At 39.8% G+C, this 26,290-nt stretch overlaps 3 protein-coding genes across 7 annotated transcripts in view; 2 read left to right on the top strand and 1 right to left on the bottom strand.

Moving 5' to 3' along the window:
• The window catches only part of mapk13 (mitogen-activated protein kinase 13), an 11,130-nt gene extending 6,129 nt beyond the window's left edge, over positions 1-5,001 (top strand). The window contains exons 6-12 of the mRNA XM_032521999.1: positions 645-692; positions 1,103-1,217; positions 1,840-1,911; positions 2,428-2,507; positions 3,405-3,483; positions 4,062-4,235; positions 4,630-5,001. Coding sequence (XP_032377890.1) covers positions 645-692; positions 1,103-1,217; positions 1,840-1,911; positions 2,428-2,507; positions 3,405-3,483; positions 4,062-4,235; positions 4,630-4,715 — 654 coding nt within the window. The 3' untranslated portion in view covers positions 4,716-5,001. The remainder of the gene's footprint in view (positions 1-644; positions 693-1,102; positions 1,218-1,839; positions 1,912-2,427; positions 2,508-3,404; positions 3,484-4,061; positions 4,236-4,629) is intronic.
• A 2,517-nt stretch (positions 5,002-7,518) lies between these two features.
• On the top strand, positions 7,519-20,112 carry brpf3b (bromodomain and PHD finger containing, 3b). 3 transcript variants are annotated; one of them, XM_032521991.1, is made up of 13 exons: positions 7,519-7,892; positions 8,996-10,554; positions 10,751-10,913; positions 11,546-11,677; positions 12,756-12,884; positions 13,704-14,016; positions 15,243-15,533; positions 16,220-16,819; positions 17,282-17,363; positions 17,451-17,539; positions 17,745-17,842; positions 18,165-18,319; positions 18,618-20,112. In XM_032521991.1, the coding sequence occupies exons 2-13, from the start codon at positions 9,020-9,022 to the stop codon at positions 18,799-18,801; spliced, it is 3,771 nt and encodes a 1,256-aa protein (XP_032377882.1). In that variant the 5' UTR covers positions 7,519-7,892; positions 8,996-9,019; the 3' UTR covers positions 18,802-20,112. The 3 variants fall into 3 exon arrangements, with proteins under 3 accessions (XP_032377882.1, XP_032377881.1, XP_032377880.1); XM_032521990.1 differs by having other exon boundaries at positions 7,520-7,892; positions 16,217-16,819; positions 17,748-17,842; XM_032521989.1 differs by having other exon boundaries at positions 7,520-7,892; positions 16,217-16,819.
• nr1h5 (nuclear receptor subfamily 1, group H, member 5) overlaps positions 19,855-26,290 on the bottom strand; it is a 16,039-nt gene continuing 9,603 nt past the window's right edge. For 2 of the 3 annotated variants that reach the window (XM_032521993.1, XM_032521994.1), the window contains exons 6-11: positions 25,465-25,563; positions 25,271-25,367; positions 24,229-24,345; positions 24,048-24,137; positions 23,808-23,921; positions 19,855-20,772 (exon numbers count right to left, since the gene is read on the bottom strand). In XM_032521993.1, coding sequence (XP_032377884.1) covers positions 20,549-20,772; positions 23,808-23,921; positions 24,048-24,137; positions 24,229-24,345; positions 25,271-25,367; positions 25,465-25,563 — 741 coding nt within the window. In that variant the 3' untranslated portion in view covers positions 19,855-20,548. The remainder of the gene's footprint in view (positions 20,773-23,807; positions 23,922-24,047; positions 24,138-24,228; positions 24,346-25,270; positions 25,368-25,464; positions 25,564-26,290) is intronic. The other variant, XM_032521995.1, reaches the window with a different exon arrangement.

Genomic DNA, 26,290 nt, shown 5'->3' with positions numbered 1-26,290 from the left:
ACACACACACACACACACACACACACACATGGCGACCCTGCTATTCTTTTAAAAAGAGAGAAACTTTAGGCCATGTTTGTAGACTACGGCGAGAGTTTTGCGGGGAGCCTCGGCAGAACCATAAATCATGCTTAAGGTTCAGTTCAATTCGTTACACATTATAACGGTTATTTTTGCGTTTTCCATTGTCAAATGTTGTGGCTGGTACCAATAGAACTTTTCCATTCTGTCCCGTTTTTTTGTTACCTCTCTGTTGAGGTATCCAGCACACTAGTTCAATACTAAAAGGTGGAGCTAGAAACACTGCAGTATGGTGTTTGATGTAGACGTTCCTCTCCATCAATTCTCAGCGCATGGCTGTCTAAGGCTTCCAGCACATGTTTGAGCAATGTACAAACTAAAAACAACATGCTTCTTACATAGTTGACAACCCCGCCTTCATTTAAGAGTAACGTCTGCATTGGAAATGCAAAACAGATCTACTGTTTAGGTGCGTACTGGTTTTAGGGGTACTAATCTGAAAGTGTTGTGGCTTATGGCTCTTTCAAATCCCACTTTTGTTACTGCACAGTACAAATACTATGATTTGCTGTTAATCACTATTTGCAATAAGTTACCATCACTCAGCTCCTTTTCTTTTACAGGATCTTAAGCCTGGAAACTTGGCTGTAAACCAAGACTGTGAACTGAAGGTTTGTACTTTAAATGATTACACACGAAAAACTTGACAAACCTGAAATGATAGGGTTGCTGCGGAAGCAAAATATATATATAAATAAATATTCAGCCAAAAAGAAATTAACGAATACAAGAATTACTATCAAGTTAGTAATAAATGGGTAATAAGATATTGATTTACTAACAGTTGTTTTTGTTACTAGACAGACACATTTTTGTGTGTTAAGATAATGTTATTGATTATTTATGAAAATATCTTTAGACATGGGAAACATTGTGGACAATGTCAGTCTGTAGGTTCATTAAGTGTCCACACATTTGGCAAGCATGTAACACCTTATCAAACAATAAAATAACTTTACAGAAGGTTGTCCTGTAGAGTGTTCATGTTCCAGACTGATCAGTTTCTTGGCTTCCTATGCAGATCCTGGACTTTGGGTTGGCTCGCAGTACTGATGCTGAGATGACAGGCTACGTGGTGACACGTTGGTACCGGGCACCTGAGGTCATTCTGAACTGGATGCACTACACCCAAACTGGCAAGAAAATTATATCCGTCCTTCCTGTCGTCTCAGTTTTGAGTTGGCCTCTAACTTTTTGCTGTTTGTCGTGTGAAAACATCCCAACTCCAGTTACAGGGATTTATTTTTTTAAGAAGAGGCTTGTTTGGCACTTTATGGGTCAGCAGTTTTTCTAATCCTGTCGATGTGTGAAATGGATTTGAAGTTGCATTGGTATCATTTTGACAGTAAATATTTTTTTTTCTTTTAATCTGTTTGCAGTTGACAAAGATGGGTCCGACAGTAGCCCGATAGTGTTCAGACTCAATGACAATGATAAAGCTGTCACTGCAATGAAACTGACTTTCTCAGGATTTATGTTTCTTTAGGAGAGAGTAGTTTTGCATTTTATAAACGGCATCTACCGAATGCGATGCAACTCTGGCAAGTTTGCACCCTTTGTAAAATTGGATTACTCACCAAGTATTCCCAATATGAACAGCACAATAGATTCTCCACTCTGTTTTGATGAGGAACTCTCTGCTGTGGCATATAAATGCCACCTTCCTCATTTGTACTGCACTGAGCTTAAGTGAAAAAACTCGCATTGATGTATATTCTTCTTAGGTTCTCACTCACTTTTTTTCTTCTTTTTTTCTAGTGGACATCTGGTCTGTGGGTTGTATCATGGCAGAAATGATCAATGGAAAAACCCTTTTCAAAGGGAGAGACTGTATCCTTTCATCAGCCTTGTCGGTTAATTGGACTTTTGAGACTTGTGTAATGCCAGAAAATGAGATTATCAGTATAAGGACATGTATATGTACTGTAGGATTTTGAAATGACAACACATCAAGTTTTAATATCACTTTATTAAATCCTTGTAATATGAAGGTGATTAAAGCCACTTGATTAAAGAGTGATTTGATAATGGGCACTTTAATTCAGGTGTAGAATGGAACACAAATGGCAATCACAGTATATTACATGCAGCAAAAATATGTTTCTACTGGCTGAATCAAGTGCAGCTAATGCTGCACTATATTAAATACTTTTTTTGCACTCAATGCCCATTACTTATACATAGTGTCTCCTAGCAAATAAAGCTGTCACTTGTGGCTTAGTTTCCTTCATTATTCTGTTTCATGGACCTGTATGGAAACCCTACCTTTCACTGCTTCTGAGAGGACACGCGCTTATTGAACCACCAGGGTTAAAAAAATCCTTAATTGTAACCCTTTATTACCAGACATGGACCAGCTGACTCAGATCATGAAAGTGACTGGAGTACCTGGAGCAGACTTCATACAGAAGCTGGACAGTCCAGAGGTAGGACAAATTACTGTGTGTTACAAAGTGACACACGTTTGTCATGGAAGTAAAGGCTGGACTACAATAGAGCTGTTTGGAACAGTGTGTGAACAGTGTTTACTGTTGGAGATGATAAGTCCATTTGGGGTGGACTTTGGGCTTTTTCACTTTTTAAACCTATAACATGCACAAAAAGGATATATAACACAATAATGAAAAGGGGAAAAGCCAAAAAACATAATATGAGCACTTGAAAGACATGGAAATAAAACATTAACATGTTATCCACAAGGAACCACAAGAAATACTACAACTTATCTTTACCAATCAGTCTGTCTGAAAGTTAAGATCTTTACCTATTATGAGTATGATTATGATTATTATTATTAGTAGTAGTAGTAGTAGTATGTATATTATAATCCTACTATTATAACACACCTAATAAGTGGAATAAAATGTGCACCAATCTCAAAATGTATTGCTTACCTATTCAGTTCATCCATATCATTTTTGCAAGGTGCAAAGCAAACAATGAAATTAGTGCAGAATATCTTTTAACTTCAGTGAACTTAACTTAAATGAATGATTCATTACATTTTGCAAAAACATCTGTATCGTCTGCCGACTGAATCAGATGATTTGTAAGCTCATAGCTAACAATCAAATTTTGTCTTTGGAGAATATGAAGTAGTTTATTATAAGTGATTTTTACTGCATATATATTCATTAAGGCAATAGTGACATCCTCAGTTACAGTTTTTGATCAGTTAAAATGCATGTACTTTGAATCATTCCATGACCATAGAATAAATCTGTATGAAAGTATGAGCTGTTGCTTTGATTTACATTATAATCTGGTCAAATTTGTTTTTCCATGCTTAATTTTATTTTTTCTTTCATCTTTAAACAACACAGGCCAAAACCTATGTGAAGGCCCTTCCTCGCTATCCCAGAAAAGACTTCTCAACATTGTTCCCCAGAGCCAGTGCAATGGGTGAGTTTAGCCACTGCCTTTTTTCTAAGCTTGACTGAGCCACATGTTTTTCATTTCTACATTTATAATACTCTTCAGACACATTCAGCACAAGTACAGTCTTACTACTGTCCACAGAGCTGGTCCACCACAGCAGTTTGGCATCAAATGCTTGTTGGTGTCAGTAACAGTTAACAGTAATTATCTGTCATTTTCTTAGCATGTTCATTTTGCTGCTTTCTGTCTCTGAATGATGTGATGACTCTCTTTGTACCCTTTTCATGAAAGATGTTGCGCGTACTGTTCTAAACAAACAGTACCAGGTAGGTCTAGAACAGGACAATTTCTCTATGTGGTATAATGTAATGTATCTGGCAGTAGTAGAACTCCTTCTTCTTTGTATCTTTTGTAAACAACTTAAATTGTTACATTTAATAGGCACAAAACAAATAGTACTTTGGACTTCTATGCATAATTTAATCTCCTGCTTCTGAAAAACTTGCAACAACCTGGCTTAATTCAGTAAAACATGGACTGATATACAATTTGATAGTTTTGATCAACTTGTTGCATTATTTTGTTTCACTGACTGTTTGCAGGTATTGACCTGCTGGAGAAGATGCTGGTTCTGGATGGAGACGAGAGACCCACAGCCGAACTAGCTCTGGAGCACCCATATTTTGACAGCCTCAGGGACCCAGACGACTTACCTAAACCTGCGCCATATGATGACAGCTATGACAACGCCACATTGTCCCTGGATGAGTGGAAGCGTAAGTGAAAAACAATAAGAAAACATATTTAAAGAAACTGTCACAGTATAACCTATGTGCAGATTTGAGTTGTGTAGATACTTATCAGTTATCTCATTTATTTACAGTTATTTTACAGATTTGTCAGAAAAGAGGCTTTTTTAAATTTAACTGTATTATTGTCATGCTTTTGAAATGTGGAGGTTTTCTTTTTTTTAAGTGTAAACCATGTAGGCCATATTGTATTGTTTTGTATTGTACACAAACTTCCTCTTTAGGTCTTCTGTTCATGTGGTATTTAATCATTTTTGTTAAAATGTAATATGTTTTTATTGGCTTTCTGTTTAAATTATTGTTGGAGTTGTGGACATGCACCCTATGCAGAAAACAAATGATTTCCCCCTTTTGCCCACAGGGTTATGCTTCAGAGAGGTGAACAGCTTTGTGCCGTTCCCACGGCGGGACTCCAAGAGAAAAAACACGCTGACTATATCTCCGTGACCTGACAAATGTCTTGTAGCGCTGATGCCTTGACCTACACAGCATACAGCCAATGGTGCCCTTGTAAATTCCAACCATGGATTCACTTTATTTCTTTTACCCTGGATATATTTAGATTTTGATGAGTGGTTATATTTGATTATTTTGTGCAATTGTTTCCTAAGTGTGGATTGCTCCTTAAGTTACATACTCCCTATCAGTGAATGTTGCGTTTTGCAAATGTATTGTGACCAAATGTCACAGGATTTACTGTAATATTGTTTTACAATTAAACAATAAGACAAGATGTGTACAACGTTTTGTTTTTGCGGCAAATAGTAAATGTTGCTGCCCGAGATTGACTGAAGACTGGCCTCACTAATAGCCAACTGAAATCTACCGTCATTTTTTCTATTTTTGTTATTTCCACTAACCCCAACCAGCCCGTCAGACGCCGCCTACCAAGAGCCTGGGTCTGTCCCAGGTTTCTGCCTAAAAGGAAGTTTTTCCTCGCCACTGTCGCACTGTTGCTTGCTCTGGAGGAAACTACTAGAACTGTTGGGTCCTTGTAAATTCTGGAGTGTGGTCTAGACCTACTCTTTCTGTAAAGTGTCTTGAGATAACTCTTGTTATGAATTGATACTATAAATAAAATTGAATTGAATTGAAGTCATTAAAATTAGTGCAGTCTTGAGGTAAAAAAAAAAAAAAGTTTATACGTTCTTCATAAAAATTATTATAAAGGGAGAAAGTCTGGAGTTTGCCATTGAATGCCCTGAAGACCGGACCAGCAAAGGCCAAAAACAATTATCAGTTAACTGTGTGAATCTCCAATGTGTAACCAGTGTCAGCTGGAATATGTGACCATGAAGGTGTGTATGATGCTGAAAGCAACTAGTTGTTTACACTTGTCTCTGCTTGTATCACTTTGTAGTTCTTCACTTAATTACTAAAATAACTTCACACAATTTTATGACCAACCCGTGTGGATCTTTCCCAGTATGGGGCTGCTTTTGAATATGTACTTGACTGGTACATTTAGAGGCTGCTGTGTGCTGTATAATATTGCACAGAGGTAATTTATTAAGGTTAAGGTTATTCTGTTTAACTAATTGTATCATCTTCATGGAAGGGGATCATCCTGTACATGTTGCCTTTGAGTGTGAATGTGTGAATGTGTGTGAGTGTGTAGATTGGATAAAGCTGTACTAAGGGCAATACAGATAAGCATTGTTGAATACCTTTTTTATTTAATTGTTTTTAGTTTTTATTGATACTTGATAAAGACACAAATACACAAAACATACACTGTAATGGTATGACAATACAGTTTTCCATACAAAAACAAGACATACAACAAAACTAACATAAAAAACAGATCACATACAAAACAAAGAGGAAAACTGATCAGAATTTCCATACTGTGTAGAGGAAACACAGAAGACGTTCATGTTTTTTGTTTTTTTTAATCATATGAAGTGATTTAAGGAGTAAATATATTTTTAACTTGAATACCTGGAAGGAAGGCTGTCCTTTTTGCCATTTCTGTTCATGAATTTTAAAAAAACTTACCTTGCAAAACAAAGAAGTTCACTATGTATTTCAAAGTGTATTATCAGCATAAAATCTTTTACGCTAAGAGAGTAAGGTGGATCAAAAAGGTGACTATTTAAGTAAGAGAGAAATGTTTTAGTTTTCTCACATTCAAAACATAGGTGTGATAGTGCTTCATCCGTATCACCACAGAAGGAACAAACACTACTTATGTCTGCATATTTAGCTACAGTACGGGGTATATTTTATGAAGAATTTTAATTGAACCTCCTTCACTTTATTTGTAATGCAGTATTTACTAGGTAACAACCACGTTCTTTTCCAATTAAAATCAGGAATTAAAGATCCCCAATAGAATTTCCCTCTAGGAATTAATATTTTTCTAAATTGAAAGATATGACGAATTTATTATCACATTTTTGTCTACCATATCAATCCCATTCAAAATTAATTTATGACGTGTTCATAGACTGTATATTATTAAATTAAAAACTAATATTCAGTCTATGGGTGTTACATTGCACTGTTGAATACCTTGCGCGCGAAAATCAGGCCTGATGACGTAAAGGGGGCGGGTTAACTTGTATCAAACGACTGTGCCAACCACAGAGAGTAAAGGTGTCCACAGATTACCATAAAAGCGGAAATGAGCCATTTTGGCATCAAAATAAAAGCATATTGCTGGTATAACTCCTTTTGTGCAGCTATTTCATTTATCAAGACTAACTTCAAAAGAATGTCCCAAAGAAAGGCTTAAGCAACAAAATGTAAGTCTATAAATGATTGCATAATTTCAAAGCAAATCAGACAACCAAACACTGAACATTATATCCCCTATAATTGCATGTAATGAGATCAAACATTATACAGCCCTAGAATATTAGGGGAAAATACTATTTAAAAGCAATAAAAAATACTTTAAGAACATTAGTTAAGAGTGCGTTTAGGCGCTGTGGAGATATGCCTGACAATGCGAGACTAAGGCAACAACAGACCACACATTTGTAAAATAAAACGCTTGGGAAAGAGTATCTCTGTACTGTGCAGCTCCCAAGTACCTAGGCCGCTATCTAATACTGCTCATCCAAGTACAAGTACCACCTTTTGTCATAGACCGGCATCGACATGGCATTCAAATTCTGTGAAAACTAGGTGAAATTAAATTCAGGCTCATGTTAAATATAATTATTTTTTAGCTGTTTTAATTGTGAAACAAGGTCCAATAAGGACTTTATTTTGAAATATCTATCCGGAAGTTCTGTTTTTACTTTTACTAATATTGATTTGGCTAGCACATACTCAGGATCCCAAACAGCTAGCCGAAGGGGACTAGTATTTCTCCTTCTCACAAAATTGAGTCGACGATATGCTGTTTCTCAGATTATTAATGCAAATATACTACTCGTGTTTTCAGTAAAACTTTGGAATTGACTCCTTGCCTCCCAAACGCCGTGTTGTGAAGAAACGTAAACGGTATAAAAGAGCTAGCTAAACATACCGACTGTGCCAGCAAATAGTAGCTGGCTAACAGTATTAGCTTCGCGAGTACAGCAAGTAAGGCGGCTGGCTAGGCAACCATTACTGTAGAAGCGGCTTCAGACCGGCGGCTGTCGAGCTACCTGTGTCTGTCAGCTGCCATAATAGGTAAGCTGGCTTAAGTTAGCTACGTACTGTTTATTTATTGTAGAGTGGCTCCGAAATTTGACCTCATTTTGGCTAGCAACGGTTAAACTTGTAATGCGTATTGTCAACGTTAAACTATAACAAGGCAGCTAACATTAGTTCTGCCCATCTTTAAAAGTTAGCACGTTAGCTTCTGATATCTGTAATGTTACCTACTTTACTCTGTACTTTTATGTCAGGGTACCGCTATTCTATTAATATTGTGCCTTTCTTATACCTATTGCACAGTATTAAGCACTGCTTTAGCAGTACAAAACTCTTTAAAATTTAATCCGAAGAGCTTTTAATAGTAAATATGGCTGACCATTTACTCCCTAAATAAGGACATGGGCTGTTGGTTTTCTTAAGCTGATTGGCTCTGAGGTGGATCAGTCAAACTTTTCTGAAAGCTGATTGGATGTGCCCGTTGTGTTGTGGATAGCCTTAGTCGTTGCCAACAGTTTATGAGATAAAGTCGAGAATAATCTGAAGATCATTTTTCTTTACTAGCCTTGTGTCTATTGACAGTAAATAGTGCCCCTCAGCTTGACAGTTGGCCAGCTGTCAATACATTGGTCTATGCATTTAGCTATTTGGATTGAGTGTCTGTGTCTGTGAAGGAATGTTATCCTACAGGTGATAATGAACATACCCCAGTCTAATAAAATTTTCCAGTAAAATGCAACAGAGATGCTTTGAATGGCTAATTATCACAATAAATTCAAGTTATGGTATTTAGGCCTTAGTTTTATTGCTTTAGATTTTTCTCAGCCTTGTAATATAAAATTATCACAAGGGGAAAATAAATTAACTAAACAAGCTAGATAACAATAAGAGATTGCCACACAATCAAGATAACAAAAGCAAACTAAAACACCAAAATATTAGCAAGGGCAATGTCATGTATGAATCATTACAGAGGGCTATCCTCAAAGGGTAATATAATGGCATAACGTTTTCATATTCTACTGTAGCACTATCAAATGCTTATTCTTGTACAAAATACCCTTTTGTAATTATTATTTTTATTTACAGTCCAACAACAACACTTTTTTCCTCATACTCGTTTCCTTTTAAACCAACAGGAGGTAAAGTGTGATTCGTGGCCTATGAGGAAGCCACGTCGAAAAGGCCAGGTGGCCGCAGGAGGTGGAGTTGATGTCAAGAAGTCCAATGGGACAGTTGGCGGGCGTGGGGGTGCCCGCCAGCGATCTCCATCCCCTTACAGCCTCAAAACATCTCCAAACAGAGAAACCTTGTCTTACTCCCAGGCCCAGAAGGTGGTAGAAGTGGAACTGGATGGTAGGCTTCACCGCATTTCAATTCTGGAGCCCTTGGAGGTCATTACTGAAGATGAGATGATGGCTCAGGACATTAGTGAGTGTAACAGTAACAAGGAGAACAGTGAGCACTCATCTCCCACCAGCAGTGCCCAAACAGTCTGCAAATCTGTCTCACTCAGAGGCCGAAGGAAAGACTCCAAATGTCCTCCTGTCAAGTCGCCACGACCTTCCAAGAACCACTGCCCCAACTCTCATCTGCAAACACCGGAAAAGTTTAGCACATCACACCATCAGCATATGACCCTCCCTGAACCTAAGTTTCATGTGCTAGAAACCTTCACACCGGTCGAAGCACCTCCTCTGCCTACAGCATATTACCGTTACATTGAACGCTTAGCCGAGGAGCAGGAAGCTGAGGCAGAATATGACTTGGACGAAGAGGACACTGCTTGGCTGGAGATGGTCAATGCTGGCCGGACGTCAGAGGGTTATTCAGCTGTCACACCAGACACCTTTGAGCTGCTGGTTGACCGGCTGGAGGAGGAGGCGTACCGGGAAGCCCGCAGCCGGACGCCCTCTCAAGGTGCTATTGACGACGATGCCTTCTGCTGCGTGTGCCTGGACGATGAGTGCCTTAACAGCAATGTCATCCTTTTCTGTGACTCCTGTAACCTGGCTGTTCACCAGGAGTGTTACGGTGTGCCCTACATCCCCGAGGGCCAGTGGCTGTGCCGCTGCTGCCTCCAGTCTGCTCAGAAACCTGTTGACTGTGTTCTATGTCCGAACCGTGGCGGAGCCTTTAAGCAAACAAGTGACGGCCGCTGGGCGCATGTGGTGTGTGCCATCTGGATCCCTGAAGTCTGCTTTGCCAACACAGTATTTCTGGAACCAGTGGAAGGTGTCAATAACATCCCCCCAGCTCGCTGGAAGCTGACCTGCTACCTGTGCAAGCAGAAAGGCCGTGGTGCATCAATTCAGTGCCACAAGGCCAACTGTTACACTGCGTTTCACGTCACATGTGCTCAGCGTGCTGGCTTGTTTATGAAGATTGATCCTGTGCGAGAGACAAATGTTAACGGGACCACATTCTCTGTTAAGAAGACAGCATTCTGTGAGGCCCACTCACCACCAGGACAGGAGGCCCTCTCAGATGAGGAGAGTGAAGGAAGAGTGGTTGGCAGCAGAGGGAGGGCTAGTAGAGGACGGAGTGCATACACAGAGGGCCCTAAAACACCAAAAAAAGGCAGGAAGTCTGAAGATGATGCCAAGATGGATAAAAAAAAAGGAAAGAAGAGCACCGAGTCAACAGCGCAACACACTGCTTCACCACAAGTGACCGTGCCCCAGATACCCACAAGCAGGTTTGATTTTATTTTATTTTGAATACAAAAAATGTTGTTTGATCTGTTGTTCATTATAAAATAACCAATTTTAGGATGTGATACTAGCCAGTTAAAATAAGCGTACAATTAAAGAAACCGTTTTCGAGTAGAGATGACTGAACTGATGTCACTCATGTTGATAGTAAGACCGTCTGCATCTATCTTTGTCTCGCAGGCTGAACATCATCTGTAAAGGAATCCTCTTTCAGAGAAAAAAACAATTCATGCAGAGGCTGCATAACTACTGGTTACTGAAGCGTCAGTCGAGGAACGGTGTGCCGCTGGTTCGGCATCTGCACTCTAACTTCCAATCCCAAAGAAATACTGAAGAGCTTAGGGTAAGGACCAGTACTACAGCCTTAGTACTATGTAAATATTTTTGTACTCTGATGATAAAAAATTTGTGATGGTATTAAATGTTTTTATTTTAGCCATTGTCCTAACAAACTATAAAAGCCCAAACAATATTTCCTGAACCATCTGTATTTTTTATTATTATTAATTCATCAGAATTATTTATAATAACAAATAAATGATTCTGATCAAATTAATATTTAAATAAAAATGGATCGTCAACCATGTTATGAGCGTTGGCGTGGTATAGTTTGTCCACCAGACGGCGCTCTACAATGTCCCTGTTGGAAACAGATTTTTTTAATTTTTATTATTGTGTTTTTGTTCATAGGACTTTAAGTTTCATATCTTAAGTTTATATATTAATACATTTTATTTATCGGAACTTAACTACAAATAACTCATGTTAGGGAAATCTGTTTGTTTTGATATGCGTTTCTGGATTTTATTGTTTATAAATATATGCCAATATATTGGATTTTTAAATAACGAAATATTTGTATCGGTATTGGCGTTAAAATTCCTTTATCGGTCGTGCTAAACTGATGCCTTTAAATACTTTTCTGATACAGTGTTTTACACAATAAAGCTAAAAAAAATGCGTTGCACTTTGTAGCCTGAGGTGGATGAGAAGGTTTCTGCTGAAAGAGAAGCGCTGAGATATTGGCAAAAGCTGCGGCATGATCTTGAAAAAGCCAGACTGTTGGTGGAGCTCATCCGCAAGAGGGAGAAACTTAAACGAGAACAGGTAAGATGCACAGATGAATCTCACATGCTCACAGGCATGGCGACTAACTGTATTTTATTTTCAGGCTTGTTAATATATCCTTTAACCTTTTGAAGCATGAAGTTTTTTTTTAGAGGTGTAGGGGACCGGATGTTCAGGAGTAGATAAAAGGTCAAGAAACAGTTGAATACATAGATAGCCATCATCTGAGGCTGAGAACCTGAAGATTAATTTGAGATGCAAGTCAGCACTGCATCAAGTTGATCTATTCATAAATCAAAATTAAATAATAATTAAAATACATTTTGAGTGTGTATAAGTGCTTAGAACATTAAGCACTCATAAATTGTTGCCGCAATTTTTGGCTTGATATGATTTGTTGTACCACTTGAAAATTGATTTAAAAAAAAAAAAAATGTCCCTCCAAAAGGTCCAAAAAAGACCTTGTCAAACATTTTGACATTTTGTCAAAAATGCTGTGATTCAGTATAAAAAATATTTGATATTGGGAGATTTTTGTACGAATTAAATTTTTCAGCGCTTGGATGCCGCATTTCTAGAAACTTCTTAGAAACCCCCTTATTATTAATCAACCTAAAGACATAAATCCTCTGAAAGCCCTAGATCTGTAGTTTGTGTTTGTAAAATTTCCTAAGGCTGTGGTTATCCTCAAGGTCACAACAGGTCATTTTATACAGTGGGGTTGCTTAGAAGATGGCCAAATGCTTGTTTTTCCTTCACCAAAATGTAGCAACATTTGAGCGTATTATTCAGACCCCTTGTCCGACGGACAAGCTAGCATGTTATAGATTTCTTAGATTGTTTTATATGATACCAATATGCAGCCTTTGAAAGACAGTATGTCGGACAGATTGTTAAGAGGTTAAAAGAGAAAGCCATCTATAATACGTACTGGACAGGGGTCTGGATGTTGAAATCTGACCAGATAAGGGCTTCATTGATATTTTGTAGCCATTCTTCTTAGAGAAATTTGCTTGCTTCTCTTGTTCTCTCTTTAGCCTTTGGGCAGTTTGTAAAACCTTTATTGCTGCAATTTCTACATATGGTGACACACATGCATATCATCTGACAACTGCAGGTCAAAGTTCACCAGGAGGCTCTGGAGATGCAGTTGACCCCTATGTTGATGCTGCTCCGTTCCACTCTGGACCAACTACAGGAGAAGGACACAGCTCAGATCTTTGCACAGCCAGTCAATATCAAGGAGGTCAGACATTTCACTGTTACAACACAAGTTGCCAGAGACCAAATGTATGCGAACAGGTTATATAGAGTTGTGAAATGGGTGGGCCCTGTATTTTTCTCAATTATGTATTCTAATTTCAAATATTTCTTAAAATGACATGCTCAGTGTTACTTAAAGTAAAACTCTGACTTATTGGGGCTTTAGCTTATCCCCCAGAGTTAGACCATAGAGTTAGTCCATGCATACCCTTCTCATCTCTGTGCGTGTCATATCTGTCTGGCACACCCGCCGCTAGCTTGCCACAGATGTTGAAGATAACAGGCTTCAACTAGCCTACTGCTCCCAATAAGTGACAGAATAATGCCAATATGTTCCTATTTACATGTTGTGATTTGTATAGTCACAGCATGTACAAATAACAAGGTCACGTGAGACACAGCCATCTTCTAACTGTATACAAACTGGGAACTATACGCTCAGAAGCTGAAGCGCTGCTACTTGGGCGGAGTGATAAGCGCCACACCTAAGAAGCACCGTTGTTACTGCCCCCAAGGTTTCTATGTACACAGGCTTTGACTTTTTATCGAAGTCACATATTTTCTAATAGTTCTTAATCTTTTGTATTTATTTAGGAGAGGTTAATGTCCAGCAAAGCTCTTAAAGTGCTCCAACTGTGGAGCATGTAACCTTGTCTTTGGAATAAATGAAGGGGGCTTTTACTTTCAGAACCACTGAAGACAGAACTTTTTCTTCTTTTTCACTTCCACTAATTTGGATTCATCGGCTAATATGTGTCCACTTTCTGTCCCATTAACTTTTGGATTAATGTCTTTTTCTCAGGTCCCAGACTACCTGGAGTTCATAAGCCAACCCATGGACTTCTCCTCTATGCGCTCTAAGCTAGAGAGTCATGCCTACCGCTCAGTGGCCGACCTAGAGACTGACTTTAACCTGATGGTGTCCAACTGCCTCCTCTACAACAGCAAGGACACAGTCTTCCACCGAGTAGCGCTGCGTCTTAGAGACTTAGGAGGAGCCATACTGCGCCATGCCCAACGCCAAGCCACCAACACTGGCCTGGACCTGAGCACTGGCATGCACCTCTCAGATTCACTGCAGAAACGAGACTTTTACAGCTGCACCTGGGAGGATGGTGAGTCACAGTGGGGTTCTTCACACCGGATGTGAACACACACACACAGATACACACACATACAAACATTTATTTTACGATGGTTTGGTCTGTTTAACACAGAAAAATGAATTACACAACAACACCTTAGATGAGTAATTGTTAAATAGTCCTCAATTACTTGTCTCAAATGTATATTTACCATGTCATGTGATGTGCAACTTGTTTACACAACAAACCAACATTATTGGGACCACTAGAGATGAACATTTAATATCTAGATTCACAGAAACCACAGCTGACTGTCCCTGTAACAAGTTGGCCACAATTTAGCATATTAACCACAGATGTTCCATCTTTATACTAGGTTTTGACTTAGTTTTAAGTGTTTGTTTACCAAAATAAAAATTATTACTATTTTCACTCATTTTAAATTCTAGAGAGTGCTGAGAACAAAATGCAGCCTCTCCAAAAGTGTACACAGTTTGTCTATAATAATCGTAGACTATACAGTCTAATATATTAATGGCCATTGTGTACCTCTGACAGAGAATCTATATAACAATACTAAATGAGAGGAGTTAAGCAAAGTAAGTTGTCTGTTCCTACAGGTATCAGGAACGTCAGCGCCCTTTGCTTCCTTCTTAAATGATGATGATAGCAAATTGGTGTAGACACCAATAAATAGCGGTGTTGCATGTCCTATTTTGCATATTGCTCTTATGTTGAGATGTCAGGTTGTTGTGTCTATATAGTAGAGACTGATATTTTTTCTTCAAGGAAGTAGGTTTGCACAATTAATCGTGATAGCGATCTCAATTCACCGTTGTCACAATTTCATTTTTAAATTTTACTTTCATGATTGTTGCTGATAAAAAGAAAATGACCATATTTAGATCAGACAACTTTTTAGAGGAGAGAGAGCTTTCTAACAGTATATGTGAAGACAGGGTGCAGAGAGCGATCGCTGTGCAGGATGATGATTTAGAATGGCAACTTTTGATTTTGGAGAAATTAACAGACGCTAACAGACAAAGTGTAGTGAAAGAAAGGCCTAAATGTGTATTTTGTGTATCTGAAAGAAGACATGTTATTGAAGACAAATAGCCCAAAATCTCAAAATTGACCAGTGAAAAAAACAAAACAATGTTCTTGCCTGCCGTGTCTCGCCTTAAACTCATGTTGTACCTTCATGGAAAAAGTATGCTACCTTCACTCTTAGCCTAACTCTTTCCTGTTGGTTCCAGTTGACAGCATTCTGGATCCAGACAACCGTCTTCATATGACCGTGGAGGAACAGCTGAAGGAGCTGTTGGAAAAGCTGGACTTTGTCACCTCAATGAGATGCAGTGGCGCCCGAACTCGACGCATCCGCCTACTTCGTCGCGAGATCAACAACATCCGCTACAGGCAGGGCCAACATCCCCGCCATAGCCTTCAAAATGGACATTTGAAGGAAGACGATGAGGAAGAAGATGACGAGGAAAATGATGACAAAGACGCCAAGCCAGATACCAGCCTTTTGTCTTTGGACAAAGGTGGGTGATGAAAAGCACTGAACCTTGAACAGTATGAAATTGCCAATGCATGAACCTTTAAAAGCCTCTTTTTTTTCAATGAGACCAGTTGTGAACATGAGCTAACAGAACATTGTCCTCAGGTAATTGAGCCAGGGTCCCCCCCACGCACCAACCCCAACCACCCCACTGTCTCCAGTCTAGTAAGTAGGGGCCAACAGAGTCTCGTTAGCCATGGCTGCCTCACAACTACTCTCTCCCAGTGCCCTCTATGTCTGCACCTCTTTTATACATCACTCTCATGGACTCACCACTCTCCATTGGCCACGCACAGTCATGCCATGTCATCCCACTTCTGACTACAGGCTAGTCCAGTCAAGCAGTCTCTGTAGAGGAATACAGCAGAACACCTGTGATTTGTGTCAGTTGAGTCATAAATTACTGCCATGTTACCATGTTGCTGGTGTACAGTTGTGAGAGCAAAGTTATGTATTCACTCGTCTTGATAAGGTTCTCCATATCTAAAGAATAACTCCCTTTAGATTGTGGTTATACTGTTAGAATGAAATGTAAACCATTATTAAGTGACACCATTTTCCAGTATGAACACTACACCACCACATCACACTACATACTAAATGGACAATCAGTTGAAATAAACACAGAGTGAAGTTTAAATGAATTTTTCTCCTCTTATCTTCCAGAAGACCTCAAATCCACTTCGCCCCCAACACTGGAACCTACAGGGCCGGCTCCTCCTCCACGACTTGGGGGCACACCTCTGGAGCCTCCCACCCTGCGACCAATCACAGGGGAGCCTCAGTCCGCCAGCTGGCCCTGCAAACGCCTAAAGTTGGACAGTGACCTCTCAGACAGCCCCACAGAGAATATTAACTGCACTAAAGCACAGGAGTGGCTGCCGGCGCCGCCTCCCATTTTGCACAGTGAAGGACAGGCGGTGACCAACGGCCTACCAGAGCTCAGCACCCCCCCACGGCCGACCATTGGGGGAGTTGGACGACGAACCTCTGTATTGTTCAAAAAAGCAAAAAATGGAGCTAAGCTGTTCAGAGAGAGAGACAGTCCTTTGCAGAACGGAAAAAGCCAGCAGGACAACAATGCAAGTAACGCCTTAACAACACCCAACTCCACTGCCAGTACCCCATCCACCACACCTTTGTCCACTCCATCCAAGACCCCACAGAAAAGCCCAGGACCCCCCATCCTCAATGAACAATGGACCCCCAGTCGAGACGTGTGCTCAGATAGTGAGCTGGAGAAGACACCAAATCATACACTGGAAAGTGGTTAGTAGCTTTACTTAGTAATGACAATAGTAAGGGTGGTGTTTTAGACCTGACTACTCTTGGCCCTGAAGACAAGTACTAGGATATGATCACATAGGATGCTTGTTAACTGTGCTAACTTCCGATTTCATATTTGCTACCAGTTAACGTGTCAGACAGAAAATACATGTAAAGGGATGTATTGCTTTTTACAAGTGCAGTTGCAGCTGTTACGTCTGTATTATAAAGTAATGTTAAATGTAGCTACATTCTTGTTTTCAGAACAGGCTTTTACCCAACCACATACTCCATTCTCTGTGATTATTGCTGCTTTGCACGGATTGTTGTTCTAGCTCTGTACTGCAGTGTTTTAATTGTGACCGAGATGAGACTAAAGATATCTATGCTTTGATGTGTCCTTTTCTATCTAATTTCCACCTGGTTTTCTAAGACTGTTCTGAGATTTCCTTCATTTGCTTTTAGGACTGACCAATGGCTTCAACAAGCACAAAGACGGCGGGTCAGACTCTGAGTACAGCCCTTGTCCAGTCCTGCACAAAGAAATGTAAGACATGGTCTATCTGTTGTCAGCAGTTCTTTGGTTATTGTAATGATTGGCAAGACATTGACAATATAATGTGCTGTCTTACAGCAGCTCACCACCCAAGCGAAGCCTCGGGAAACCAGCTCTTTCCAAAGTTCCCTTATTGGAGATAGTCAACGGAGACTCAGATTACACTGGTATGTCTTTATTTAAATGTTTTCAAGTTCACCTGAATTTAAATAGCTTTTCTGCTGTGCATTATTGCATTACATTCTTTTTTCCTTCTCCTGCTTTGGACATTTTATGTTACAAATATAACACTTGAACCTCATTGGGAATATATATGCCTGAGTGTCCTGTTCATTTTTTATCCTTAAAATGATTTCACTGTTCACTGTTTAGCAGGCATCAGCAGCCAAATGTCTGAGGATGGGACGGAGCTGGAGCCTCTAGATCTGGTGTGGGCCAAGTGTCGGGGATATCCCTCCTATCCTGCGCTGGTAATCCTTTGTTCTAATATTACTGAAGCACCAACTAATATGAGCTGTCAACAAATGCTGTAGCTCCTCAATTCTGCAGCTTACACCAAACCACATTTTGAGAAATTTAAGTAAGTGAGTTAAGTGAGGACAGTGATATAACCAAATCTAGAAAAAGCAAAAATTGGGAGTTCCCTAGGACCGTCCCCTTGAAAACAAGATGGGTTCATCGCAAGGGTTTTTTCCATATAAAGAATTTCAATCTCATAAAACAGCTGTGTGAGAGTGCAGTGTTAGAAACAAACCTACATTTCTTGTGAGATCGACTGTGCGTTTGTTCCAGATCATTGACCCAGAGATGCCTGAGGAGGGCCTGCTGCACAACGGGGTGCCCATCCCTGTCCCACCCAAAGAGGTCCTCTGTCTGGGGGAGCAGAGGCAGGAGGAGACCAACGAGAGGCTCTACCTTGTGCTCTTCTTTGACAACAAGCGAACATGGTGAGGGACAGACAGACATGCCCAAATTGAGTGCAAGTGCTTCTCCTGCCATAGTGAGACCCACATGGAGCAGGTGCACTTCAGCTGGGTGAAGCAAAGCTGCTGCTCTAAAAAACAGACAACTTGTTGTTTGGCCTATTAGAAAAAAAACATGATTTTTTTTTGTAAATAAAAGATGAGAATTTGGTTTATTTTTATTATGTATATTTTTACTTTGAACACATATAGGTCCAAATGATGCAAATGGGTGTAAAGCATTGAAAGTGCTAATCATCATTCTGTGTCTTTGGTACTGTAGGCAGTGGCTCCCACGTGATAAGCTGACACCGTTGGGTGTAGAAGACACAGCGGACAAGCTGCGCATAATGGAGGGCCGCAAGTCCAGCATCCGTAAGTCCGTCCAGGTGGCATACGACCGCGCCATGATGCACCAGAGCCGAGTCAGCCACAGCCATGGCTTTGTGGCCTCCAACTACCTGTAGAGGGCAACGGTGAGCCCTGTGTGCACCCACAGACAGCCACTATGCATTTCTCTTTGGTCTTAAGGCAGCAGGTGGTCCTACTGCGAGTTGAATTTGTATTCACACTGTGGTCTAAAGAGGTTGCTGCTCAGCACAGTGTCCTGGACTGTAGTCTGTTACCAAACCACTAGTGTCTGACACACAGAGCAGTGGTGTTTGCTTTTGTGTCGTTGTGGAGCTCCAGATCTGAATGAAGTTACCTTCGTTCATTTGCTGCAGTCGGTAAGCGTTAAATCCCTGTTCAGGGGTGCATCGAGGTATCTGCTTACTCTACCTTGATGTGTTAAAGCTGTGTCTGGATCCAATTCAAAAGAATTCCCCTCTATTTTGTATAATGCTACTGCCAAGGAATCAAATGGTCAGAAAAGAGATTTGACATGTTTATATGAAACACAGGAGACGTGTGAATGGATCGCTGCCATCTTTTATACAATAGCTTTTTACATTTTAATCTTTTACAAAGACAATTGTATATTATAAAGGCACACTTTGTGTACATATGTATTTGTATTATTAAACCCAATTTAATTTAATGTTGCTGTTTTAAAATGCGTAATTCAATCAACCCACAAGGGGCAGAGTGACGCTGTGTATAATTATAGAGATGAAATAATTCCTGATTTGCTGCAGTATTGTGTGTGTGTGTGTGTGTGTGTGTGTGTGTGTGTGTGTGTGTGTGTGTGTGTGTGTGTGTGTGTGTGTGTGTGTGTGTGTGTGTGTGTGTGTGTGTGTGTGTGTGTGTGTGTGTGTGTGTGTGTGTGTGTGTGTGTGTGTGTGTGTGTGTGTGTGTGTGTGTGTGTGTGTGTGTGTGTGTGTGTGTGTGTGTGTGTGTGTGTGTGTGTGTGTTTCATACAACACAATGAGCCACTGTTCTTTGTATTTAAATTCTCTTTTTGATACAAAGAGAAATATTTTATTTAAGGAAGACAAAACTATAGAAATAAAGTTATATTGGTTAAAGTTGAGAATTAAATCTTATTTAAAACAAATGGAGTGAGCTTTTTAAAAACATGAAGCCAACATTTTAACAGATGATTTCATATGGTTTGGTGTTGATTTTACTCATTACCAACCACCAACATTCACTGTTGACCCCCAGAAGATTCTATTTATTGTGTAGAGCCCGATTTTTATTAATGAAAAATACATCTTTTATTATCTTGTATTACTTGCATATGTTACCTGCTCACCAAATATTTTGTCTGAATCAGTATTCCCACATTGTGGGAAATTATTGCTCTATTAAAAATATTTTGGGGATACTTAACTGCAGATTTGTGTATTTTCTTTTTACAACCAAAAGTGAGATGTTCTTCTAATATTTGATTATTACAAGCAGGAAGTTAAACCATTAGCGCAAGCTCTATTGAAGAGCTTGGTGTGGTGAAAGTAAGTTCCATTTAGTCCCTGATTTTAGTCAGAAAGTGATGAACTCCAGCTATCACACAGTTTGCACTTTAGTTTTATTTTAACAATACTCAGCATAGTGAAAAGTACTGTATACAACAGTTATGAAAAGACCTATAAAATTATGTGTAAAACCAAAGAATCCAACACAGTCCAGTCAATATCAGGTGAACGTTGCATTGTCAAGATGTTTTTGTTAAATTTCTCAGCACATACAGGACCATCAAGTCCTTCAATTCAAACATGAAACTGGCCAGAGATGATAGTGGTGGTATTCGCTATTTTCAGTGTGTCCTCTCCATCAGTGTCCATGCGGCTGTCTCGTTAGGACAAGGTAGTTGTGATGGAGGGTTCGTATCTCCGTCAGTCTACCCAGCAGGCGCCCAAACCTCTGAGGGCCCCCTCGCGCAGCTCCAGCCTGGGCCCCACACACCCTGGACAGCAGGTCAAGGATCAGCTCCTGCATCTTCTCAACGCAGCCGGCAGCCTGCAAGGACGCACGATCTGCAGGACAGGGACACAGAGCTGGCGTAACATAGAAATAGATATTTAATATTTAATAGAGACCATCAGGACATTTTTTGAAAAAAAACCTGATGGTTGATGTACTGAAACTGTTCAATATCTCTGACTGCAAATGAAGAGGACAGTGTGCAGGATGTCTTTTGTTCTGCATAGTCAAGTTGACTCATGGTCTCCTACGCACCTGTCAATCAACAAGTGTGCTCTTTGATGCATGTCATAAAAATGACATACTGTAGTATAGTATGCCATAGATGTCAATTTTTTTTAAATGCAAACAAAAATCAAAATATTGTAGGTCATAAATAATTGCAGAAAATCATGGTGTATGTTATTAAATGTCATAAAAAAATCATAAAAAACAGTGTAGTATCTCAAAAATGTAAAGGTTTGCATTGTGGACCCATGGTCTCCTCCTATGCACCTGTCGATCTACAAGTGTGGAAAAGTTCTGGTCTCTGATAAATGATGTCATAAAAATGTCATAGTATAGTATGCCATAAAATGTAACAAAATAGCATGTAATGAAAAAGTCATACTATTGTATGTCATAAAAAATGTTTTATAAAATCATAGCATAGTCATTAACAATTCATACAATATTTTTTAGTATAAGTCAAAATTCATAGTATAGTATTTCTTAATGTTTATAAAATAATCTTAGTAGCCTATAATATGTTAAAAATGTGAAAGAAAATTATAGTATAGTATATCATAACAATTGAGAACCTCATACCAATCAATACCAATCATAGAGTATTCACAAACTATTTGTTACTGTTAACACTGCAGGATAGGGCGCTTGGTGGCTTTTTGTGTTTTAAAGGAATCGTTTGGATTCACAGATGCATTCATGTTTCCAAACAGCCACTGGATATAAAAAGTCAAATGGGTTACATGAGTGAACTTGTTGTCAGTTGTCATACTATGGAGCCATTTTAAGCCTTGATGAGGTTTATAGTCAGACCCTTTGAGACAGACTGGGTAAACAATTCCGACACATCATTTTACTATCACAACCTGCTGAAGAGCTCCAGATCGGTTTATTATGCTTATTGAATTGAGCATTTGCATGTCTTGACTTGACTGCTGATTGGATTATTTCTAGGGGTTCGACGAGACACCCAGCTCACAAGATGAGAAGAGACGCAAAATTGGGTTCATGAGATCGAGACCAGATTTTGACACTATTTTGCAGAAAACTTCAAAGGAGAAATAAGACTGTAAAATCAAAAGTCACAAAATGAAAATCGAGCACTGGAAGGTTTTGCCATAAACTCAAATGACTGTCTAGTCCTGTATAACTAACAGTTACACTACTTATTCCATATGTATGGTGGAGGGAGAGTCTCTTCACTCAGAGAACCAAGGTTACAACATAACCAAGCATTTTCGGGCAGTAGTTGAGACCAAATGTTTTGTAAAGGGAATTTGTCATTGTACCGCATACAGAGAGAAATAAAGCGCATTTGACTATTGTTTCACATATATTACGTTCTGAAGCACAAATAAATTACCATCAAACACTCAACAGATGATTTTTGTGAAGACAGATTCTATTTTCTCCTCTGCATTTTATTAAAATTACAGCACTAAACAAAGTAGTAGGCTACTCTTGTATCAAATTATGACCATTATAGGATAAAGGGAGAACATTTCTCGTTGCTTGTTTTTGTTAAATGTAAAGTTAGGGACTGTTCTTTTTTATTTAAGGGGCTTCCAGAGGAGTTATGGGATCTTTAGTCAAAACAGACTTGACTCTCCCTTCGCCAGTAATACATTTGAAAAAAAGGCATGACCCTCTCCAAGAAGATTTGATGCTTTCTGTTCTGGTTTCACTTGACAAAGACGTACAGATAGAAATTGTTATTTTTACAACCATGACATACATGATTTAACCTCCGCCTTCTCATCTTATTCATCACCCCCCACTGTTATTGTGGCCATTTCAGTAAATTTACTCACTAACATTGTTGTGGAAACACAATAAACATTGAAACTAAATGCAGACTTGCTACAAGTCCCAATCCTCTAGTAAACTAGTATTCACATGAAATAAAACATTGTGACCATTCAACAAAGCCCACTGGGTAATAACAAATTCAACATGTGAACTAGTTGCTATGGACTCGGCACTAGGCTTCCTCAGTCATGATCTATTTTAGCATATAGGCAAAGCTGCCGAAGCTGAACATTCTCCAACACCCGTCGTCCATTATAATCCCCTGCTTGCCTGTTCGTCTATATATTAAAACTGGTATCCCGTATTTAGGATTCAGTATGCAGTCCCGGAACCATGCTTTTCTGATTGTTTGTCTCTCGAAAAATGACGCAAACAGTTTGAAGGCAAAATCCATATCCAAGACACCAAATGGCTTGTCTTAATAGGGCACCAGCAACTCCTCCAACACTCTTTGGACTCCTCGTAATTTTGGAGTGTCAATAACAAATCTATTTTCTTTAATGTTTCCTCACCCGACAGGGTCTGGAGTGAAACGCTTAGGTTTTTTGTGCTTCCAGCTAGCGGTCCGTGCTCTCGTCCTCAGCTCGTTGTGATCCATTTCGTGAATCTGTGGGCATTCAGAAGAGCTTAAAGAGCTTGTTGTTCACAGTAGGCCTACCTGTGATCTTGGGGTTAAGGTCAGGTGTGGTGCATCATGTGGGTAGGGGTAGTGCGGTTTATGTTGGGTCAGACCCATCTGCTAGCAATGGGGGGCCTAGACTGACAGCTACGTGGAATAATTTGCACCAAACAAGAAACTTTTAAATTTTGCTGAAGTTTTCTGCAAAAGTTGGGTGGGTTTTACAGGTAGCTTTTTTCTTCCACTCTTCCAATCGCTCTGCAAAAGTGAACTCAGAGTCAACTTAGGAGAACGGCCGGGGGATGTTCTATGCTAATTTTAAGACTGCTGCCCTGCACTCGTGCACTGATATTGCGAGACACTTTTTACCCTTTACCTCGACGAGAAATTTCGTCACGTTTAATCTCGTCACACCTCTAATTATTTCAGACCAAACGTGCAGATTCCTGGTCTGACCTGAGCAGAGAAGAGCTGTTGCAGTGAGCAGGGTGTATTCCACATCTGTCACCCGCAGCGTCGCCATGCTGTGGAAGAAGTTGAGCACCGGCCCAAGGAGATCCTCACTGCCACCTGTTTACACCGGCGAATGGGAAATTGTTCATGTCTTTTGTAAAATACCTTGACTTTTTTTTTTTTTTTTTCCACAACCTGTAAGATCTAATTTTATGTTCTGAGTGAGTGTGTGTCTGGATTCACCTGAGTTGACCAGCGTCCTACTGTAGATGTTTTCCTTAGACTCTGCATTTCTCAGCCAGTTGTGTGTTGTCGTTCTGAAAATTTGCAGGGCTGATAACAGAGAAAAATAAAGGATTTTTAAAAACCAAATATCAGACTGAGCTAGTATGAATCATAAAAGTGTGTGTGCCGGTGTAGTCACCTGGACAGGGGCTTGATGGGTTGCGGGAGAACTGTTGAGCTGAGATCAGAAACATGATCTCCAGTGAAGACCCACACAGGAGACAACTCTGGTCGGAAAAATCCAGGAGGTCAAAACCTGTTAGGGGAATATCATTATTTGTTTTTATATACAGTATATGCTCCTTCAAGTTTCAGGATTGCCAATGAGTGTTGATTAAATTACAGAATTTGATGTTTTTTTCTCCGTGTGTGTTGTCATTACTCACTCAACACGCAATCACGATGGGTGGCAGTACATACATCTATACCGTTCTGTACTTATTTATTTATGTCCCTTCTTCACTCTTTATCTTGTAGTTTTTATTATTATAATCAAGCAAAAAGTGCCATTTGTAAATCAAATACAAAACGTCACAAGGGCAGTATTCCAACAAGCTTGCAAGTCTTTATTTAAATGTGCAGTAGGCGATATGAGGGGAACCCTATCTCATCCCAAAATGCATTGTCCTTGTTAACCTGCCCATCCCCCTCTCCATCCCCTAGTAGTAGAGAGTCCAGGGACAGAGGGGTTGTTTAGTTGAACATGTTAGTCTAGTCTGCTTGACTTATCTGACTGAGGTTTGCGCAAGTTAGAATCTATCTACCATGGCTCTGGAATATCTGTAGCCTAACTGTGCTGTGTGACTTTTTCTCTGAGTTCCACCCTTCTGTCTGTTTTGTCTCGGATCTACAAATATAACATTCTCTAAACTCTATAACTGTGGGACGTTACAATATCCAGAATCACAAGATTTGTTCATGGGGCAGTTTGCTAGTCGTGGGTGAATGAAACAAACCGGTCTGTTCTTCCTGTTAAAAGTTTTATTTTTTAAATGGCCTACTGTTAATGTGGTATTATCATTTATCATTCTGGTAATCCAATATGGAATAAACCGTTTAAATCACCTCTCTTTGATCTCCAGAATATTTCCCATTTATTAGATTATAGATTTATTTCTCCAGTGAATACAGCAGAAAGCAGATTGTAGATTCTGAATGTCACATCATCCCGTCCATTTTACCTGGCACTGTCCTGGCAAACTGTAGCAGTCTTTGCAGGTGGGGTGATAAAACATCAGACAAGCCCCCCACTTCTTCTGTACAGGGAAACTCAAACAACTGAGCAGACACAGACAAGAAACCATGAGGGCAACATTAAAAAAAACACACAACTGGGTTTTTGTTAGTCCAACACTGTTTCCACACCGTGACCTACCCTGCAGTGGCCGCTGTCCTGTGCTCTGTACAGTCGATGGGCCTCCACCATCCTGTCCACAATGTACTTCTGTTCTTGGGTTAAACTGGCAGACAAAGCCTGGTGCAGACGGAAGATGGAACACATGGTTAAACCAGTATCGGGATTATCAACTTCCTGTGCTAAAACTACAAGATAGAAAGTGCATTGAGATGAAAGATAAATGTTGTGTGAATTTGACCAGGGAGGATGAGAGTTCACACTCTTCTTGTACAGGTAATAATAATATAAACAGCCAAAAATGAAACCACAAAATGACCAACCATCTAACCCAGCAACCTAACCAACCACAAATATATCATATAACAGTCATAACAATCATAAAACCAATTAACCAACCAGCCATTTCAAAATTTAAATGAGTGAAGCATCCTTCAACCCAACATTCAAACTAAACAGTCCCAAGCTGCCCTCCCATCTGCTGCCCTCCCTGCCAGCCCGACAAGCCTCCTCTCTTTACCCTGTGTCTCTTAGTTATGCTGTAATAGTTTTAGACTGCCGGGGGACTTCCTTTGACACACTGAGCTCCTCTCTCCTCTATCTTTCCATTTGTGTGCATCCGTGTCCCAGAAATGCCTGTTATTAACCTAGCTCTGGGGAGTCATTCCCCGGAGTCCTTATGTTCTTTCTCCCCCAGCATGTTTCCTGGGATTAGGGAGGCTCCAAAATGCGTCCTGCCACGCTGCATACTGTAACGCCCTGCAGCGCCCTGCTACGACATGAACTACTACTACTACCATTTTTTAGTCACTGTTCCATTTTCTTTGTTGAGATTGTTATTGCCACT

This window comes from Etheostoma spectabile, chromosome 7 (genome assembly GCF_008692095.1).
Source record: "Etheostoma spectabile isolate EspeVRDwgs_2016 chromosome 7, UIUC_Espe_1.0, whole genome shotgun sequence".
Taxonomy (NCBI): domain Eukaryota; kingdom Metazoa; phylum Chordata; class Actinopteri; order Perciformes; family Percidae; genus Etheostoma; species Etheostoma spectabile.
This window is presented reverse-complemented; position numbering and strand designations above follow the sequence as displayed.

Coding starts and splice junctions, on each gene's coding strand:
- brpf3b (XM_032521989.1), top strand. CDS start 9,020: ATGAGGAAGCCACGTCGAAAAGGCCAGGTGGCCGCAGGAGGTGGAGTT. Junction 15,534..16,216: donor CCTTTTGTCTTTGGACAAAG/GTGGGTGATGAA, acceptor CTTATCTTCCAG/AAGACCTCAAATCCACTTCG. Junction 17,540..17,744: donor CGGAGACTCAGATTACACTG/GTATGTCTTTAT, acceptor TTCACTGTTTAG/CAGGCATCAGCAGCCAAATG.